The sequence below is a fragment of the Chroicocephalus ridibundus genome, chromosome 3 (assembly GCF_963924245.1).
Source record: "Chroicocephalus ridibundus chromosome 3, bChrRid1.1, whole genome shotgun sequence".
NCBI lineage: Eukaryota > Metazoa > Chordata > Aves > Charadriiformes > Laridae > Chroicocephalus > Chroicocephalus ridibundus.
Window position 1 is genome coordinate 11,230,966 of NC_086286.1, and position 19,222 is coordinate 11,250,187.

The 19,222-nt window shown below is 50.2% G+C and overlaps 1 protein-coding gene across 3 annotated transcripts in view; it reads left to right on the forward strand.

The window, feature by feature from the left end:
- Positions 1–453: 453 nt before the first annotated feature.
- SLC24A3 (solute carrier family 24 member 3) overlaps positions 454–19,222 on the forward strand; it is a 183,029-nt gene continuing 164,260 nt past the window's right edge. For 2 of the 3 annotated variants that reach the window (XM_063327967.1, XM_063327969.1), the window contains exon 1: positions 954–1,183. In XM_063327967.1, coding sequence (XP_063184037.1) covers positions 1,054–1,183 — 130 coding nt within the window. In that variant the 5' untranslated portion in view covers positions 954–1,053. Of the gene's footprint in view, positions 528–953; positions 1,184–19,222 lie in introns of those variants that run through there. The other variant, XM_063327970.1, reaches the window with a different exon arrangement.

Sequence of the window (19,222 nt, forward strand, 5' to 3'; positions counted from 1 at the left end):
CCGACCGGCTTGCACCCATGTCCCTGCCCGAGCCTGCACCAGAGGTGTGGCGGTGGTGACAGCGCCGGCAGTAGTTCTGCCCTCGCCTGCTCTTGCACAGAACCAGTTTGAAGGGCAGGCGGAGTGGGAGGTTGCTCACCCAGCAAAAAATTTCAGAGTGTGGGAAAGGGGAAAAAAAAAGCTACCAACAAACATGGTGAGGATCCTCCAGAGCATATGAAGTGCAAAGCAACCGAAGCAAGGGCTGCCTCCTGTTCAGACTGGGGGATCACTGGTGGGAGGGGAGGCGGCACTGGTTCGCTTGGGTGGGTTTTGTTTTGTCTTAAAGACGGTAACAGCAGGTAAAGTTTTTAGCCCAGAAGGCGATGCTGGGAGTCCCCGTTTACCCCAGCATAGATAGGCGGGCTGAAGCGGGGGCTGCAGTCGCGGCGGTGGAAGGTCTGGTGGCGGTGGAAGGTCTGGTGGCGGTGGAAGGTCTGGCGGGGTTTGACGGGAGCACACCTGCAGAAGCCTGAGGCCAGGAGAAGGTCGACCCCCCCGACCCCCCCCCGGCGAACCCCCGCGCGTTCCCACGGGCGCTGCCACCCGTGCCCGCCGCACGCAGGACCACCTCTGCCATCCCCACCCTCCCGAGGGAGACCCTGCGGCCGCCAGCCCCCTGCCGCAGGGGAACCGCTGCGTCCCCCCCCCCGCCACCCCGCGGGGGTCTCGGGAGGCGGCGGGGCAGCTCGGCGACGGGCTGCTCTAGCTCTCCGCCCCCTCTCCGCCCAGGAAGCCGCCCCGGACGCTGGGCGGCGGGGAGGAGGAGGGGGGGCCCGGGGCGGGGGGCGACGGGCCGGGAAGTTGGGGGCCCCCGCCGGCTCCATCCACCCTCTCCCCTCCCCACCCCGCCTGGCCGCGCCCGCTGCCCGCGCCGCGCAGGGCGGTCGGTGGGTGGGTGGGTTCGGCCGGCGCGCAGGCGGCGGGGGGCGGGCGGGGGGCGGCGCTGACGGGCCCCGGGCTGGGCTCGGCGCGGCGCGGCTCGGCTCGGCTCGGAGGAGCGGAGCGGCCGCGATGGGCGCCTCGGCGGCGGCGTCGTCGTCGTCGGAGCAGCGGCGTCGGCGGCGCAGGCGGCGGGGGGAGCTGCTGCGGGGGCAGCTGGGCGCCCTGGCCGCCCTGGCCCTGCTGCTGGCCGGCCGCGGCGGTGAGTCTGCGCCGGGGGCCGCTCCGAGGGGCGGCGGGCAGGGCAGGGCGGGGGGCCGCGGCGGCGGCGGCGGGCGGGGCCACCTGCGCGGAGCCGGGGGCGACGGGGAAAGGGGGTGGCGAAGCCCACCGGGGGCTGGGGCGAGCCGGGGGGCTCCCCTCCCTGCTGCGGGGGTCCGCGTCGGGGCGGTGTGGGCTGGGGGGGGGGGGCTGCGAGAGGAGAGGAGAAACTTTGCGGGAGCGGAGCGGGTCCCTGCGGGCTGCTCCCCCCAACCCCGGGGTCCCCGCGGCGGGGCCGGGGCGCGCTGGGCTCCCCGCGGGTACCCGCCCGCGGCCGTGGGCTCCCGGTAACCTGCGGGAAGGGGGCGGCCGCCCTGGCGGCGCGGGAGGGCTTCGGGGCAGTTTGAATGGGCTTCCCCGTGTGGCATTTTGAGAGGAAAAGGGTTTTCGGAAGGGTGTCGCTGGGTCTCGGGTGCTGGGTGGCCGGCTGCTGCTTCGTTTCGCAGCCAGCTGTAGGAAGAGGGTGATAGGAAGCAATTTATATTTTGCATTGCAAATATGTGAGTGTAAGCAGAATTTACGCAAGGCTTATTTTCCTTTAAGTGAAGGAGAGCGTACCCCTCCGTGACTTGAATTTGCTTTTTAAATAAACAGACGTGTCTTAAGGGTTTCGCGGTGTCCAGCATGGTGTAAGGAATGCTCTGATGTTTAGGAAAGAGCACAAACACCAGCTAAGACTTGAACACAGTTTTTCTTATGGAGTGTTAACAGTGCTTGGATGCGTTTTTAAGATTTGGGACTTTAATGCCCTTACATTAATCACATTTTCTTTCTTTTTTTTTTTAATACATGTATTCTAAAAGTTATGCTTGTTTTTCATGAACGTGGTGATTGCTTCTGAGAAGTAAGGCCAGGAAAGACAGACATGAGCATCGTTGTAAGTAAACAGGGGTGTATGCATGTACTTAAGGATGTTTAAGTCTGCCCACACAGAATACGTGGATGTGTGACACTAATACCAGTCCTTCTTTTACACAAACTCCAAAGGCTGCCGGCGAGACGGTGCTGCCGCTGGTGTACTCTGCCTCTCGTGCCAGTGGGGCCAGACCTGTGCTCTCTCCTTGCTTTCTGTCGGTGGGAAACCAAGCCATCTCCGTGCTGTTCTCCAGTGGAGCAGACCGGCTGCTTGCCTTGGCCACACAATAAATTGTAGATTACATGGCAAAGGCAAACTTCAGACCTATTCTAAACGGTGCACGGAGTGCACTCTTCTCTCCGACAGGTAGCGTGGATTCCCATCCCGTGTTTGGCTTTCCTTCGACACGGTTTTTGTACTGATGTGGAAGGGAGCTCTGTCCGCTGAGTAAAGGCGGCACAAGCTGTAAAGGTCCTGTGGATAAATTTGTCTGTGCTTTGCTCGTATTGCCCATAGTGTTGCCCATCCGGCACTGCTAACTTTTGTCAGGGCTTTTGCCAATTTTGCTTCAGTTCAGGAGAGTGTCTCACGTTGTCTGTCATCAGAGTTAGCTTAAAATTAATCCGAGAGACGAGAAATAGTGTTTGGCTCAATAGACGTGGCACCCTGTGTGTCTGCTGCTGCGCAGAGCTGGGAGCGACAGTGAGAAGGATCGTTTCACAGGTGGAAATTTTCCACAGCGCCCACTGCCTCCGCTGCCTCTTCATGGGACCTAAGTGACTGGGCTCTCTTGGGGACCTCGCTTACAGCCAACAGCCTGACGCTGTCTGCATTTTTGTGTTGTGATTAGATGGGAGGTGGAAAGATGGGTTTCGATTTAGTGATTTTAAATCTTTTCCCCGTGTAAAAAATGTGTGGTTGAAGAACAAACGCAAACTTTTGACTCGACTGCAGTGCCTTTATATCGAATGGCCTCCCTGGTTGGGTGGCAGGAGGCGGCAGCCTTACCCTACGCTTGCAGAGCAGTTTTTACTAGCAAGGGAATGTGGTATTTGGAGTAAAGAATGGGGGGCTTTGCCGCAGCAGCGTGCGTGGCTGGTGCGCAGCTCTCGCGTCCTTGATGCCAGTGAGACCGACGGTGGTATAAAGCTGGGCACAGGCTTCATTGGGGTGGAGACGCTGGAGCAATTGCTGCTCCTGTAGAGCCTTTGCATCGAGGTGCGATCTAGCCCAGCGACCCTAGGCTTGAATCACCTTTTTAGATAGTACGTTTTAGCTTTCAGTGCTGCTGTTTTTCTTGGACAATCCCCTTCCCCTCAGCCACTGTCTCTTCCAGGACCTGGATCCGGAGATGCATGGCTTTTTGAGTCATGGGTGACCTCTATTTGCAGAGGGGTGCGAGATGCCAAAGCCTCATTCAGAAGGTGTGTGTACTTGCATCTACCTGCAAGAAATAGGCCGGAGCTCTTCCTGAAGAGGCAGGTAACCACAGTGTTTTAATTGATGAACCGTTTGTACTGGGTGACTACCTGGAGGATAGGGCACAAGATCTGTTCTGCTGTCTCCCGCTGCTTTTCTGGGTGACTTAATCTCTCCATGTCTCATTTGACTGGATCTCTAAAATGAGGCCTCCTTTTCAAGTTACTTTGAGATCTCCCGACGCTAAATGATGTGTAATAACAAAGTGTTATATAGCATTATACTGTTTATGTGGAGGTCATTCCAAAAATCTTTATATTCTACAAGGCTCAGGCTTTCAGAAATGGATACAGTGCAAATTGAGAAGAAATCCAAGCTCCCAAAGTTCATCCGGGCAGTGAATGTACAGCTGGGGTGCCTCTTTCTCTCTTCTAGTCCGTGGTTGTGCTCTGACATCGAGGAAGTCACGCTGGTAAATAAGAGGTGTAACTGAGATCAAACACAGCTCTGCAGACCAGCAATACAGCTGCCGACCGCTGGACTGCCGTATGCTTTTCAGTCTGCTGAAGGGGACTGCAGGTGAAGGAAAGTTATAGAAATATCTCGTTAACTTGAATAGTGTGAGTTGCTTCCAAAACTCTACCTGACTCTGCCATCCATGCAGAAAGAGCCGAAAAAGGCATGAAGTTTTCTTTTTTGTTTTTTTTTTTTTTTTCTGCCGCCGTCAGTCTGACTCGTAAATCCTCTGTTGTATACAGAGAGGGAGGGGTGGATGGGAGAGACTCCTTCATTATACGAGACCATCTTCCAAACTCTGATGATTCAGGTTTTTCAAGGGAGGCTTCTGAGTCAGGCCTTTTACCAGTTTGCTGTCGTGGACAGGAAAAAATAGCAGGGGCATCAGTCAGTGGGATTTTTCTTTTCTTCTTTCTGTGTGCTTGTGTTTTTGGCAGGATGGTAAGGAAAAGCTGTGTCTGATTCTGCAGCCCTTACTCATGGGGATGGGCACATCCAAGCGAATGGAGTTGCCTGCGTGATTCAAGCATGGAAGATTTGGGTTGCTTTTAAGTCTTGTTCTAACTTGACGGGAGTGAAGTATTCAGAATGGTGGAGCGAGGCCTGCCAGATGCGTTTTGACTAACTCTGAGACTTACTCCAAATCCAAAGCTCGGGTTGTTTTGACAGGACTGGTGGGTGCCCCGTCCCCCTCGTGGGCTGCGAGGGGCTGGGAGCATCCATGTCACGGTAACAGACTTACAGAAAGCCTCTAAGCCATCCTGGGTAGCATGATGGGAGATGGGGAGTAAAGATCTCAGCGTGGCCGCCTTCCACCCCCACGTTAGTTGAAGGAGCTCGCAAGACTGGAATGACCCATGTAGGCCGCTTCCTCCTGACCGCTTTGTCACGGGCCCTGCCTCAAAGGGCTTTTCCTTACAGATCTCCTTACTGCCAAAACAGCATTGAAGAGCCTTGGTGTGACAGATCCTGGTCCTCTAGCTGGGAATTAAGCGAAAACTCCCTGATTTCGTTTGAGTGTTTTGGTTTGCGCAAACCAAGAAACCCAAACCGAACTTTAGAGGTCATGCAATGAAAGCACAAAAGCAGTTGTTTTCCTCACCTCTTCAGTGAAGCGTAATCCTAGCTTCAGTGAGAGTAATCCTAGCCCAGATGTAATGCTGTAATCGTTGGACCCCTGGATATGGGAATTTACCCTCATAAACTAGGGAGAGGCATCAGGCCAGAGCATGGTATGTGACCTCTTTGGCAGGGAGCTTGTTTGGCCTTGCAGGAAATGACTTGTTCATTTACTTAGTACGTGTTCAAGGTCCTGCACCAACAGCCGACAGAGATTGAGGTCTTCTATCGAGCAGCTCACAGCTCGGGGAGCGGCAGGGACGCGGCTGTGCTCGGAAGGGGCATGGGGGGACGTGCTTAAAGATGTGCTTCGCTTTCAGCGTTTGCTTGCGGTAGTGACACCTGGCTGCGAATCCGTGCTTGCTTCGGGGTCTCCCTGAAGGAACTGCCTTAAAAACGTCCAAATCTCCGTACCTGCCAGTATTTGGAGTCCGCTTAATTAAAGCGTTCTGGAAGTGCCGGGATGTGTGTGCCAGGCTGGTCAGCTTGCCAAAGTCGGGTGCCTGAGGTAAACTCCATCACGCCACCTAAAATCGCAGGATCTCGGTCCTCGGGATGTGGGTGCAGGATGCTTGGGAGTTCGGCTTCAGCGGGGCATGCAGGCAAAACGCTGCTAGCCTCCCCGGCTGCTCATGAACAGGGCAAAGGCAAGGCTGTGAGACGGTGAACAGCAGGAAAACAACAGTCCGTATTTCTATAGTGCCTGTTAAGGGAAGGTAGGCTTGTGGCTCGACGTCTGCCTATGCTGGTCTAACTGTAAATGCTCCGTCCTCCCCTGTCTGCTGCTTGTGGCTGCTCCTTCCCCCTTTGCGTCCTTTCGCGCGGGGTCTGGCATTTTGGTGACCCTTAGCTGAGTCTTTTCAGCAAGCCGACCCAGCAGAAAACTAGCCCAGGATAAAGAAAGGAAGTTTTCTGCCGAATTAGCGCACTGAAACGACTTGGTGAGGGGTCTTAACAAGCCACGGCTGAACATAGAGCCCTTGGGTGGTGGCCGCGGTCAGAATGGTAGAGCTTATGGTAAGGTGGGCATGGTTTGTTGGTTTTGTCTAAGCCCTTTTTTAGTAGTTCCCTCCTGCTGTTAAACTTAAATGGTCCTTCATGTTGAGAAGGCTGGCTGGTCACGCTGTCTGTTTTTGGTCAAAGATCCTCAAAAGGAAAGGCTTGGTTGGGCCTGTCCTATACTCATACGGCAGGTACACATGTCTGTAGCCTCCTGGGAGTGGGACTATGGGGAAAAAAAACGTCTGTCCTGGGATGGGAGAGGGTCATTGAGGAGATCAGCAGCCAGCCCTGTGACTGGAAAACTCCCCTCACCCCTGGAGCTGACCCTGCTTCTAAGTGTTAGTCTGCCCCAGGGCATTTTTCTCTGTTTTGTTTCTGTTCTTCTCTCTTTAAATTGATGGCAACTCCATGGTAGCTGGAAAAATAATCTCTTTTTTTTTTTTTTTTTTTTTTTTCCCCTTCTGTTTTCTGTGCCTTTGGAGCGGTTTAAGTTACCCTTTCTGGCTTTCCTGTCCACAAGGAAGCATAGAAAATTTAGTTTTCGTAGAGCCTTCCCTAAGACGAGACTTGAAGAAAAGAGCCAGGTCTCGTGAAACCTGTCACTGAAAACTTGTGAGTTTTGTTTTTTTTCAAATGAAAACCACATGGTGTTTGTGGAGCATAGAGCCCGAGGGATGCATCTTGTTCCCGCCATTGCTTAGAAGCCAGTGCAACTTCTTCAGGCAATTTCTGCAAAAACGCAGGTTTCTTCTGCAGGCACAGCGATTGCCGTGCTGCCGTGGGAGCCGCGTCTCGCTGCCGCGGGCTGTGCTTTCCCACCTCTTCTGGGGCACACCGCTTGTTACAGCCGGCAACCAGGCAGTTGAGTTGCAGTGGTGCATTTTTTTTGGGGGGGGGGGGGGGGGGAAAGTGTGTTTGATTTTTATTTTTTTTTCCCAGCCTTGTCTTCCATGCTCTTCCCTAGACAAGTCTTTAAGCATGGGATTTAGAAAGCACTAGGGATTTTCAAGAAGCTTTGTTCTGCTCTAGGTTTTACCTTGAATATCGCCAAGAGCTGTTGGTAACCTCATCCTAATTTTTTTCCGCTGCTGTGGCTTTATGGGAAGAAGCAGTGGGCATGCCCTGGTGCGGGCAGGATGTTTGTAGTCCTGCTACTTTAATCATCACGTCCTGTAGACATGCGCTCCGAAGCCTAAGGTTACACAGTGAGTAAATCTTTGTGGCCCCGTCTACAGCGAAGCTGCATTGCTTACAGCATCAAAGGGAAATCCTGTGAAAATGAAAGCAGTAAATGTGTGTAATTTGCAGCTCGTGAACGGATTCTTGGCTTCCCCCTAAAGGGATGAAGGTGTTTTACCTCCGCCTCTGCGTGGAATCCTTGCTGGACTGTCAGACTCTCCTCCAGCTCCGAACAGCCTGTCCTTGCGTTATTTACTGCCAAGGGTGTCCTGACTCAGGATTTTGCAGTTAGCTACTTGAAACCCCTAAGGGGCAGTTCCATCTCCCTTTATCTTGTCTCCCAGCAGAGTTTACATTATCTTTTCTTGCATCGTCTTCCACGGAAGGTCAAGTCTCCCCAGCAGTCGGAAAAAGTGCCTGTTCAGGTGAGACTTTATTTCTGATTTTGTCAGCTTGGAAACTGAAGGCAATGGAGCTGCCTTGATATGGAGATTGCCGTGGGATGAGCCCACTGCACCTGGGAATTTTGGAGGGTGTTGAGGCCTCCATCGCTTTGGCAATGGAGCCAACTACATCCAAGGAGTGTCTGTACGTCCGTAAGACGTTAAATATGTGGGGTTAATGTGTTTGTACAATAGCACGGCTGGATTTCAGTTTAACACTCAGATTAAAAAAAAAAAAAAGGTACAATCTGTAGATGCGAAGCTTTTCTTTAGGAGCAGGCTGAGAAGACTCTGGAAATGAGGGGATTTCTCAGTGTGATTGCTGGGAGGTAAGGAAGGAAAGGGAGCAGGACGGGATGTTGCATCCGGCAACAGGGTCTGATGAATAGAAGCCCACAGCAACTGGAGACAACCCCAGACTGGATTAAAAGCTGAAGCTTGATGTGGACTGAAGATGTTTAAGCTGAATTTTTCTGGCGGTATCCCTGATACTAGGGGCACTGCACAAGGGCTCCAGGGAGAAGTCCTGGATCTTTTTCTTCTGAAAAAAGGGAGGTGTTGAAGAGGAGTCCAGATGTGGTATCCAGGGAGAAGGCTGTATGGGACAGCACTTGCTGGGACTTTGTTTGCCTTTTATGGACTTTTTTGGCTAACAGGGACTGCTGAAGAGGTGGGATTGAATGTCATCTGCCTATAAGCCTTGCCTGCGGGAAGCAGATGGTCCCCAAGTCCTGCCTGGGACCTGGCAACTGCCTGCAGGCCGAGAGGAGAGGGGAGTGGGTGCATGTCTCCTGTTGTACCTCCTGCCCCACGCCATCCTCTCGCTCGGCTCCGCAGGCTGCCTTTGGCAGGCCGGCTTGTGGATTCCGTGTCGGTGGGTGTGAGCGCGCGTGTGGAGAAGGGGATATACCTTTCATCAAGGAAAAACGCTCTTATGCACAAGGGAGTGTCAAAACTGGTTTGGAGGCACAGATTTTGTTGTTTTGAGACATTCCTTTGCCGAGCCGTGAGCTGAGCAGCTGTGCTAAGTGGCCGAGATTCACGGTCTGGTCTGACCTTTCTATACCTCCAGTAGTGTGTGTGGTACTTTGGCCAACAGCCATGTTTGTGTGTCCATAGGCAGTTGGGCCATGATCCAGGGGGCGAGCGCTTTACTCGTGGTCTGTGAAGTAATGCAGTTGACTTCAAGTGGGCTCGTGTGTGTACAAGGTTAAGCAGATCCTCCCTCACTCAAGCCGTTCCTCAATCCACTGCCTTTTCGGAGGAAATGAGGCAAGTAAACGTGTCCTCAAATTACAAAGTAGGGAAACGGCGATATCAGAGGAGTTTTGTGGGGCTCTCCTGGCACAGGAATGGCAGAGCCCCAGACGGAGTGCAGGCCAGCAGGTGGGTTTGTGCATCAGTCCGTGGGGTACTGACATGTCCTTACGGATCAACGCCAGGAAGACTCTTGTGGCCCCATGACGGCTGAGGGACAAAAAGCGCGCAGCCAAGGCGTTCTCTGTAAGCGCAGTAGATCTCATCTGTTGCGGCGGTGGAAGAGGAGAAAGACGTGCTTGGATGGTGCTGAGTGTGCTCTTCTACAGAAAACCATGGGATGCCAGGGCTCGTCCTCAGTGTTCGCTCCTGCAGCAGGCATCGCCTATCAAATGAGAGCTGCAAGCAAATTCTAATAGCTCAATTAGGAAAGAGCCTGCTAAAGTCCAGGAAAAAAATCTTTTCTGATATGCAAGCCAAAAACATGCTAACTGAACTACAAACAACTGAAGGGTCTGCTGTTAAAATAATTCTCATTCAGAGATAGACTTGGCTGGGGTTTTTTTCCCTAAGATGGCCAGAACATCCTGTAACATAAAGCAGGAGGAGAAACGAGCCTTACATGGACATTCCTTTCTCTTCTGAGAAGATCTGCCTTCTAATTCTCAGTGCACCTCCTTGTGCTAGTCAGTTTGTATTTTGTTGCCAGCTCACAGGGAGGACGGGAGAGAAACTCTTTAAAATGAACATTACACGCACCGATACGATGCAACGGTTCACTTTAGGGGGAAAGAGGAACATAAACCATTTCAATTGACGTTACACAGAATGATGCGTACTAAAAGGCTCACAGCATTTGATTTCTGCTGTTAAAAATGAGTAGATATGTATCGTGTGCAACTCCACAGTGTGGTGACGAGTAGAAGAGAGTTGTTAATCACTTTGCTTTCATCTTTAGTCAGTTACATGCAGTACCGGAGCTGGTGAGGATTCTGGCCGTGATCCTGCTTGACATATACGTTCTGCTCCCTTCTCTGCAGAAGGATGCCGTGGTGCTGCTGCAGGGCAGCAGACGGATGAGGATGGACCGAGGATGCCGTAGAGCCCTGCGCACAGCAGCCTTACCAGACTGCACAGCGGGAGGAGATCTCGGTGACGAGGTGGCACGAAGTCCTCCCAGGGATGTAGGCTGCTGGACAGCTGGGTGGAGCGGTGGGTCCCTTGGTGTAACCAACATACAGTACCATGGTTAAGATCTTTTGACTGAGCACAGGTCGCCTCTCACGTCTGGGTGAGCAGAGACAGTCCTGCCACAATACCGAGTGTACTGCCTAGTGCTGGGGTTCTCAGAAGCCCTGTTGTGAGAACTGAGCTAAAAAGACCCTGGTCCCAAGGAGCTTCCAACCCAGGCGACTGGCTTATGTAGCTTGCTGTTGATAACGCTTGTTCAACAGGTTACATCCGTTGTGCTCATGGCAAGGTATTGCCTGATGTGGACTCCTCCTCGGAAAGCAGTATCATTGGAGGACAGGGGGAGGAGAAGAGGTGATATTTAAAAAAAAAAAAAAAAAAAAAAACACCAAACCTTAAGTAAGTTTTACTGCAGACTACAAAGTAAAATAAATTACGAGTTTCGTGTTCTTTGGATTTGTTCTTGCACTAAATCAGAGGAGGCAACCAATGAAGCTTGTTCAGAAGTGGAGGTGTTTTCCAAGAACATAACTGAGTAATGGAGAAGCTTCTTGAGTCAAAAAGCAATCCAAAGAGAGATTGCAGGAGTGCTGTCTTGCTGTTGCTCGCTGCTGTGAGACAGCCAGTGGGGAAGGTCTACGGACCCACGAGAGCTCAGGAGCCATCGTCATGTAGACTGTAGTTGGTGTTGCACCTCCCAGTGGGGTTTGGCCTGCAGGGAGAGAGCTGATGCTGCATCTGGGGTGAAGGACATCTGTAAGAGGCCTTGAGAGGTACTCTCCTAAACATTCATCCTGGGAATGAGTGGCTGTGTGCCTGAGGTCTCCTGCTTCCAGGGCATCGGACCAAATTGTGGGCAGCGCATGATTGGGTGTGGTGGATCCGCTGAAGCAATGTGACCTCCTGGTTGCCCTTCCTGTCCCAGATCTCACAGGCGTCAGGTGTTTGGTCAGATAAAATAGATTTTTTTGTGGGTCACAACGCCCCAGGCTGGTTGGTGTCAGAAGAGACCAAGGAGGAGCCGCGTGTGGCTACATGTCTGGCTCGATGGGCCTCGACAGCCCGTGCCCTGTCCTGCTGTACAAGCAGGGGACCCGGATTGTGCTGGGGAGGACGGCTGGAGATCCGGCTGGACTGCAGGCACAGATCAGGACCTGGTGTGGTGAGGGTGAGCAGGGACAGGGACAGCCCAGGAGTGGCGATGTAGGTCTGAGGGTCACGTTGGTGTGTGTTACCCATGGAGGTAAATCAACCTTGACGTGGGAAACTTTGCCCTGGTTCTGCTACAGAAGAAAGGTTTTCTCAGACAAGGTGGTTCCTTGGTAGGGTTGGTCTTGATGAAGGAATTAGTTCTTTTTTGTCTTCATTTAGATCCTGTCTAGAGTTTTCCAGTCTTAGGAGCTTCCTGTGATGGAAAGCACAAGATCTGTTGACTCCTAAGCCCCTCCTGAAATCCAGCCTTCCTGCAAGGGGAGGGTATCAGGTGTTCGTCTTCTCAGTGTGATGGAGAAGCACTCCGACATGCCACTGGTGATGAAAGCAAGTTGAGAGAGAAATTTGAGAAGATTTTGGAAAGATAATGAAACTTAAAAGGAGAAGAATGAAAAAAGTATGGGTCACCACCCATTACTGTGTGCTAAAGTTAAAATCCCTAGGGATTTTGCACCAGCTAACGCATAACAGACTGTAAAATGAAACGACAGCATTGGTGGTTTTGTTTTTAAAGCCTTGCTCATAAGGCTATTTTCAAAAAAAAAAAAAAACAACAAAGGCTTTTTGTTTAATTTTAGTGAAAACCAGGTATTTTCCAAGGGAAGGACGAGTCACGTTGGTCCCACTACCTGTCACTTAGGTGCGTGTCTCCGAAGCATCTGAGGGGCAGGGCTGTGTGCCGGTTGGCCGTGCTGTTTGGATAGGGAGGCCGAGGACCTGAGGACTGGAGTCTCAAATTGTTTAAATTGACTTTGGTGGCACGGTGCCAGCTGACACCAGCTGAGAATCTGGACAGAACAACTTGTCCAAGGTCACCTCGCGGGCTAATAGCAGAGCGGTGAATTAAACCCGGGTCTGCAGAGTCTCACTTCAGGGTAAATAAAGAATGCATACCGCTTCTTGGAGGGTCCTGCCGTTCTTAAAGCCTTATAAAGAAAGGACAGCGTCAAACACTGGATTCTGGTATGATGTGGAGTGCTACCCTTTTGTGCCAGGATCTCTGGTTAAAAATAGAAACTTCTTTTTTTTTTTTTTTTTTCTATAGTATTATTTATTTCCTTAAAATACTTTGGGAAGTTACAGTTTGGGATTTTACTAGAAAGATGCCCTTCCTCTGTGTGAGCGAGGGACTGAGTTGAGCCGAGGCAGGCGTGTTCCTCAGAGGAGGAAGGCTGAGGTGCTGCTGCGCTTCCCGTGACTAGTACCTGTTTGGGCTTGTGTCTGTCTTTATCAGCAGGTAGGGAAACATTCCCCAGGTGAAAAGAGTAAGAGCGTAGCGAGGAGTTTGGACAGGGATTACATTCGCATCATCTGCTTGTAGGGACAGGCTGCCTTTTCAGAGATCTGCAAAGGAGCCTCTACAAGCTTCAGTCAAGGCTTAGTACGGAAACTCTCCTTCGAAATCTTTCAGAAAGTTCATATGCTAATGTCACCCTGAGAGTACGTTTAGGAGCTGCTCTAAAATCCGTTGAAGCCACTGATGGTTTTCTATATTGATTTCAAGGGTGATAAAGATCCTATTCTTCAAGTCCTCACCTGGTTTTGGAATGGGGTCTTCATTAAATTCTTTTCAAGGATGGGCATGACATGTTTCTTCTCTGCTTTCCGTGTTTCTGAATATTGAGTTGGCATCGTAGACCATTATCTTCCTTGTACTGTTTTCTCCATGGTGGGGAAAGGGAAAGATCAGAAAAGACGGGGCCGTTCTAGCTTTGGCCACCTGGAGTTATTCCTTAAGGTCTGTTTGGTCAGGCTTGCATCAGTGGTTTGCAGCGCACCTCTACACCAGCACACCAATTCCCTCTCCCTCCCTTGCTTAGAGGCTCCCTGTGTGAAGCAGATGTTTACAGGTCCAAGCTGGACTTGTACCACTCTGAGAGCCCTTAGAGCATCTGACGCGTGATGCCCGCTGTGCCCCTGAGGCAGAGCAGAGGGAACCTGTTCCCAGCTCGGACACCGAACCCCTGGGGGATTAGGAAAGTGCTTTACTGAGTTGTCGTGCCTTGGTTCAAGAGCTGACCCACATGCTCAGCATCAGAGAACTTGTGATCGCTCTGTTTGACCGGAAGACAGACTCCTCTCAAGTGTGAGATTTCCCAGGGTGGATGCTAAACATAGGAATTAGTTCTGGTAAGCCAGTAAAGTTGCAGAAAATATGACAGGCTGAGAGAGTTGGGGTTGTTCAGCCTGGAGAAGGCTCCAGGGAGACTTCCAGTACTTAAAGGGGGGCTACAGAAAAGCTGGAGAGAGACTTTTCACACGGGCATGTAGTGATAGGACAAGGCGTAATGGCTTTAAACTGGAAGAGTGTAGGTTTAGATTAGATATGGGGAAGAAACTTTTCTCTCTGAGGGTGGTGAGGCACTGGAAGAGGTTGGCCAGGGCAGTTGTGCCTGCCCCATCCCTGGAAGTGTTCAAGGCCAGGCTGGATGGGGCTTTGAGCAGCCTGGTCTAGTGGGAGGTGTCTCTGCCCAGGGCAGGGGGGCTGGAACTGGATGATCTTTGAGGTCGCTTCCAACCCAGTCATTCTATGATTCTATGAGCATTAATGATGATTGTATTTTTTCCTGTACGTTACCAGGGCTCTTCAGAAAAGAGCTGAAACTAGTGTTTCCAGAGTCACAGAGTGTGTTTCCTACACGAGCTAAAATCTAGGGATTTACGAGGTGCTTCCTCGCTGCGTCTAGAGATTCTTTTCTTTTTTTCTCCCCTCTTCCCCCCCCCTGCCCCGAACCTGGAAAAGTTTTTTCAGTAGCCATCGTGTTGGTATGGATGTGGGAGAGAGGAGGACTGCATTAAAACGTAAGGTCTGCCAGCAGAGATGCACAGACCGGAACAGCCCGGTTCTTGCTGGAGGGAGTCCCACAGCTAATTTCCTCATGTGGGACTGTGAAAAGTGACCCTAATGGTACAAAGCGGAATGAGACAAGCGGGACGCTAGGCACGTTCTTCCTGTTACACTGCGCACATCCTCCCCAGAGGCAGCAGGGAGCTGGCACCCAAGCACTAAGGAGGGTAAGGAGAGGTTGGACTTCACAGCCAAATCTGTCTGCAGGAGTGAAGGGCTAGCTCTCAGCTGGAGGAGGTAAGGACAAGGGACAACCTGAGATGGCTCAGTGGTGACACCTGTTGACTGGGAAAACGGCTCTGCCGGTGATCTGAGGTTAGGAGGGCTGTGGGAGGCAGGAAAACCCAAGGTATGTTGGTGTAGTAAGCCTTGGCTTGTATCATCAGTGTGAAAGAGAATAGAGGAGGCAGCAGCTAGTGGTGCAGTTTTATTAGAAGAACCTGTCACGGGAGGGATGCTGCAGCAGGACGCATCTTACTTTTTACAGGCAGACGAAGCTGGCACTTTTACTGCGGCTGATTAAAATGTGCCTGTCTCCAGGTCTGTCATTACCGTGGCTGGTGGGCTTTGTCCCTCACTTTTCTGATGACTAGAATTATTTCTAGGTATCTTTACTTCTAATAAATAGAAGAGAGAGATGTCCTGGGGCTTCTGTATGTATTTGTCTGTAATTAAGGTAGGATTAATTGCTTAAAATTGTTTTTAAGGGCCTGTTATGAGATCAGCAGATAGGAGCATGGGATAAAATACATAATGAATACATTATGTTATAAATAATGGACACAGCCAGTGCACAGGCATCCCTGAAAGGTAATAGCTCTTTCAATATTTAATTAAGTGGGTACCGTAGGGAAAACACTCTATGTCACTAAGGTAATTTTCAACCTGGCTAGGCCACGCATAGATCGGTCTGAATGAGGGCAGAAACCTGCCTGCAGCTGGGACCCTTGGTAGGCACAGTTCATGGGAATCGTAGGGAAATGTTCGTCGGCTGGAGAACCGGCGAGAAGGGATAATGTTGAGGGTTGATGGAGGGGAGGTGCTGATGGGACCTGGAAATTTGTTGCAACTAGTGCTTTGCTGATTTTCTTATGGCAGACTTCCCGATCTGGCAGCATAGGAAGCCTTGTGCTTCTGTCCACTTTGTAGAAGAACCAGGCTTTCCAAGAGGACGCTTGATGCGTGTTCTCTCCATCTCTTGGAGCCTGTTTGCCTGCAGCTAGCTTGTGGCAGCTCCGGACCAGATCCACTTGCTGGCCAGTGGCGGAGAACAGGGTTGAGTGTAGGACCACGAGCACCTCCAAACATCTGAAACGCTCTGTGTGGGGTGCAAACCTTCACAGCCTTTCCTGAGCTCCTCATTGTGTTGGGTTTTGGTTTTTTTGGGGTTTTTTGTTTTTTTCCTGTGGCTCTTGCTATCCAGTGTTAATTTTAGCCCCGTGCACAGGCAACGAAAGAGATGCATTAGTGCAGGGAGTTCAGTTTTGTAGGGAAGAAGGCACAGCGTCAATTATGAGTCCCACGGCTGCCCTTCAGCATCTTCTTATCGGTGATAAAAGTTGAGTCTCATGGGTTTTCTGAACAGATACAAAAAAAACCCCATTTAATTATGTTTTATCCCCTGTTCTTACACTGGCTGCACTGCAATTTTGCCTGTGCCAGTGTAGCAGGTGGTTAAACGAGACGCCTTAGCGCAAGGCCTGGGAGATTTGTGAGGGTTGCAGCAGTCCAGCCTGCCCTGGTCTTGGTGGGGGGGGGGGGGGTCCCTGCTTTGTATTCCCTTGTCTGGCTATCGGTGAGTTTTCCTGAATTTCACAGCACATAAAGAGTGCTTTCAGGGAGTGAATCCAGATTCGGTATAGTAGAGCAGAGTTAAATATCAGAGACGATGTATTCTCTGGGGCTGAGACTCTGTCTCCCTGTTGCAAAGTGCCTAGCGTGTTTCCAGCACTATGGAAGCAGTAAATAATAACGATTAAACAAATAACAGTTGCGGATTTATGTAGTGTTGTTGCAGAGAAACACAAGGGGAAAAGAGTTGTAAGGCAAAGGGAAGGGAGGAATAGTCTTTTAACTTGAAAAACATGTTTGGATTGAAATCGGACACAAAAGCTCCCTTTTCCCTCTTGCTTGTTTATTTTTTGCAAGGTCCATTTTTTCTTAATCTTTTGTGGAGAAAAGCATGGAAAAAAACCCCTCTTCTGCTCTTTTGTGATGGCTCCCCTATCATCGGAGCACTCTGGTGTTTAGATACCAGACTGGGAGGCAGGGTCTATGATAGTCTCTCTCTCTCTCTTTTTTTTTTCCTTCTTTTTTTTCTATCTTTCCTGCAAGTGGCGGCTTCTTTTTAATGCTTGCAACACCCAGCTCACTGGAGGGACACAGCAGGCCTGTTCCATCCATCATCCACGGGAGGGTCACGTTCACCGAGGGAACAGGCTCCGCTTCCGCTCTTGGTGCGTTTCTCTGATCTGTTCCATTTCTGGCTGTTTGCTCCTTCTCGGCACCCCAAGGACCGCGTCCGTCAGGGCATCCAGCTCCAGCCTTCCAGCTTCTTCAGCCATGCTGCTGCGGTGCAGAGGCTGAAGTAGCAGCTCTGAGCCTGGCTGGGCGTGAGTTTCTTTTCCCAGCGTGTCTTTATGATATTTTCAGACTAAATTTAATTCTGCAGAATTATATTTAGCTGAAAGTGTAAAAGAGGGCAAACCAAACCAAAATACTTTATTCCAGGTTGACTGAAGCATTTCATCTGACCCAAAACCGTCTTTCCTCTCACCGTGTCACCTCAGAATTAGGAGACAAATATGTACGTGTGGGGGAAGGAAGAGTGAAGGTTCAGCTCCTAAACAAAAATCCCCAGTCAAACCCCAAGGATTTTCCCGTCACATAGGTTTGGAATGCAACTCATTTTTTACTACTTCTTAGCAGGTAAGTATCTCCTTCAGAGAATTATGCTCTTACTGCAGTACATTACCTGAAACTTCCAAGAAACAAGGATCTGTTTGATTAACAGTAAGGATCTCAATTACTGCTTTTTCAGCCACGTAAGGTCTTGATTTCCAGGTTCAAGAAGCCACGGAATCCTGGAACTCTATAAAAAGTAGAACTCTTACTGATGGAAAATCAATTTCAGGTTATTTTTAATTCATTGTTACTATTTTTTTCCTTGCTGTCTACCATGAAGAAAGAAAATTGTGATGCTTGAGTTTGATATGGTAGCCTGAGATGACCTGGGTGACTTGTGGTGCAACCGCCTGTAACACGCTCTCGTTACCATGATTCTTGTCCTTTGTTTCTTTGCTTCTGCTCTGAAGTCAGAGGGACCTTTTGTGTTGGTTTCACTGCTCCATCCAAAGCCCATGTTTTGAGACTTTTTTGATGTTGAGGGCTGATAGAGAGGAGGTGCTGATGGGACCTGGAAATTCATTAGAACTAGTGCTTTACTGATTTTTCATAAGCAAAGATTTTGAGCGGTGCTTTTGGTTTGCCAGGAGCAGGAAGGCTTGGTAAATTGAGTTGAGGAGGTTGATGACACAAGAAGGGAGCTCGGAGACAGTTTTGATGAAACGCAGAAAAAGGAAAGAGCAGAGAGTCTGGATGCACTGTGGTATTGCCCAGCGTCCCTTGCAGGGAGTGGGGCAAGGAGCATGGCTGAGAGGGGATCCTTGGGAAGGAGCTCGGATCGGAGGGAGGAGCTGCCCGGAGGACGTGTTAGGAAGGGAAGATTTCTTGCCCGTCTTCTTTTTATGCCTCTGAAAACTTCCTCCCTATTACGAGGGGGGCAAAAAAAGTCACGGCGTCTACAACAGGGTAACGCAAAGGATGCTGTTCTGTCTACCCCTGAAATTCCCCTCCGCAACAGCCGCAGAAGCGGTGGGAGGCAAAAGCAGAGTTTGCTGGCCAGTCTTAGGAGATTGTCCCATTTTTATTTATTTTTTTTTTTTTTTTTTGGAACGTCACAGGGCAGAAGAAACGGGCAGCAGCTCTGTCAGGAAAAATGTATGTTGCCAGGGCGCAGTGGAAATCACGCCTGGCAGTCAGCAGCTGCCAAGCAGCAGAGATAATATCAACAGCGTCCAGACCTGCCATTTGTAACAAGTGAAATGTTAATGAATTGAGAGTGCCGGCGGAAGAGTTAAGATACCCCTGAGAAATGGAAGTAGAGAAATCAGGCTAAAAATACTGAGTGCTGCTGTATAGATCGGTGGGAAACTGTCACCTTGAGCATCCCGTGTGGCTTAAGCAGGGGCATAGAGGAAGGTCCAAGCCAGAACTATGAAAATTATTAGAGGCGTGAAAAGATTATCGTAAGAAGAAAAACACTGTTTAGAGAGGAGCTGAATCGCAGGAGGCGTGATAGGGAGAATTTAAAAAGTATTTTTTATCAGGTGTGAAACCATTCTTTTGTACGTATGTGTAAAGCAAGAAGGAGGGAATAGTCAATTTAATGGTCAAGCTGATATGAATAATAAAGAAAACATAAGTTTCTGCACAAACTGGTAATGAAAATCAAGGAAGCCTGAATAATCACATATCCAATGACAATTTTTGGCACAAGACAGTGAACAGGAAGTTTTATCTTCAGTGAACTAAGCTTAAAACCAACACTGTTCAGGATGGTGGAGAAGTGCATGCAGAAATCCATGGGTTCTCGTGGAGACTGTGCGCTGCCTAAAAGATGAGTTGTACCTTATGGTTGGTCTGAGGCAGAGGTGTTTTACTGACCTGGAGAACTAGCAGACCTAAAGAGAGCCAGCTTTTTAATGGTTAGCGTTGTTTTTTTTTTTTTTTTTAAATCCCTCCTGTTTTATTTGTAAATAAAAACCTGTATCAAAATGCCTGTTTTATAAGAACATAAAATGTCACAGAGATCTTAAATTTAGAGAAAAAACAATCTCCTTCTATGCTTTTGTTAATGAAAGGGATTTTTCCAGCTAA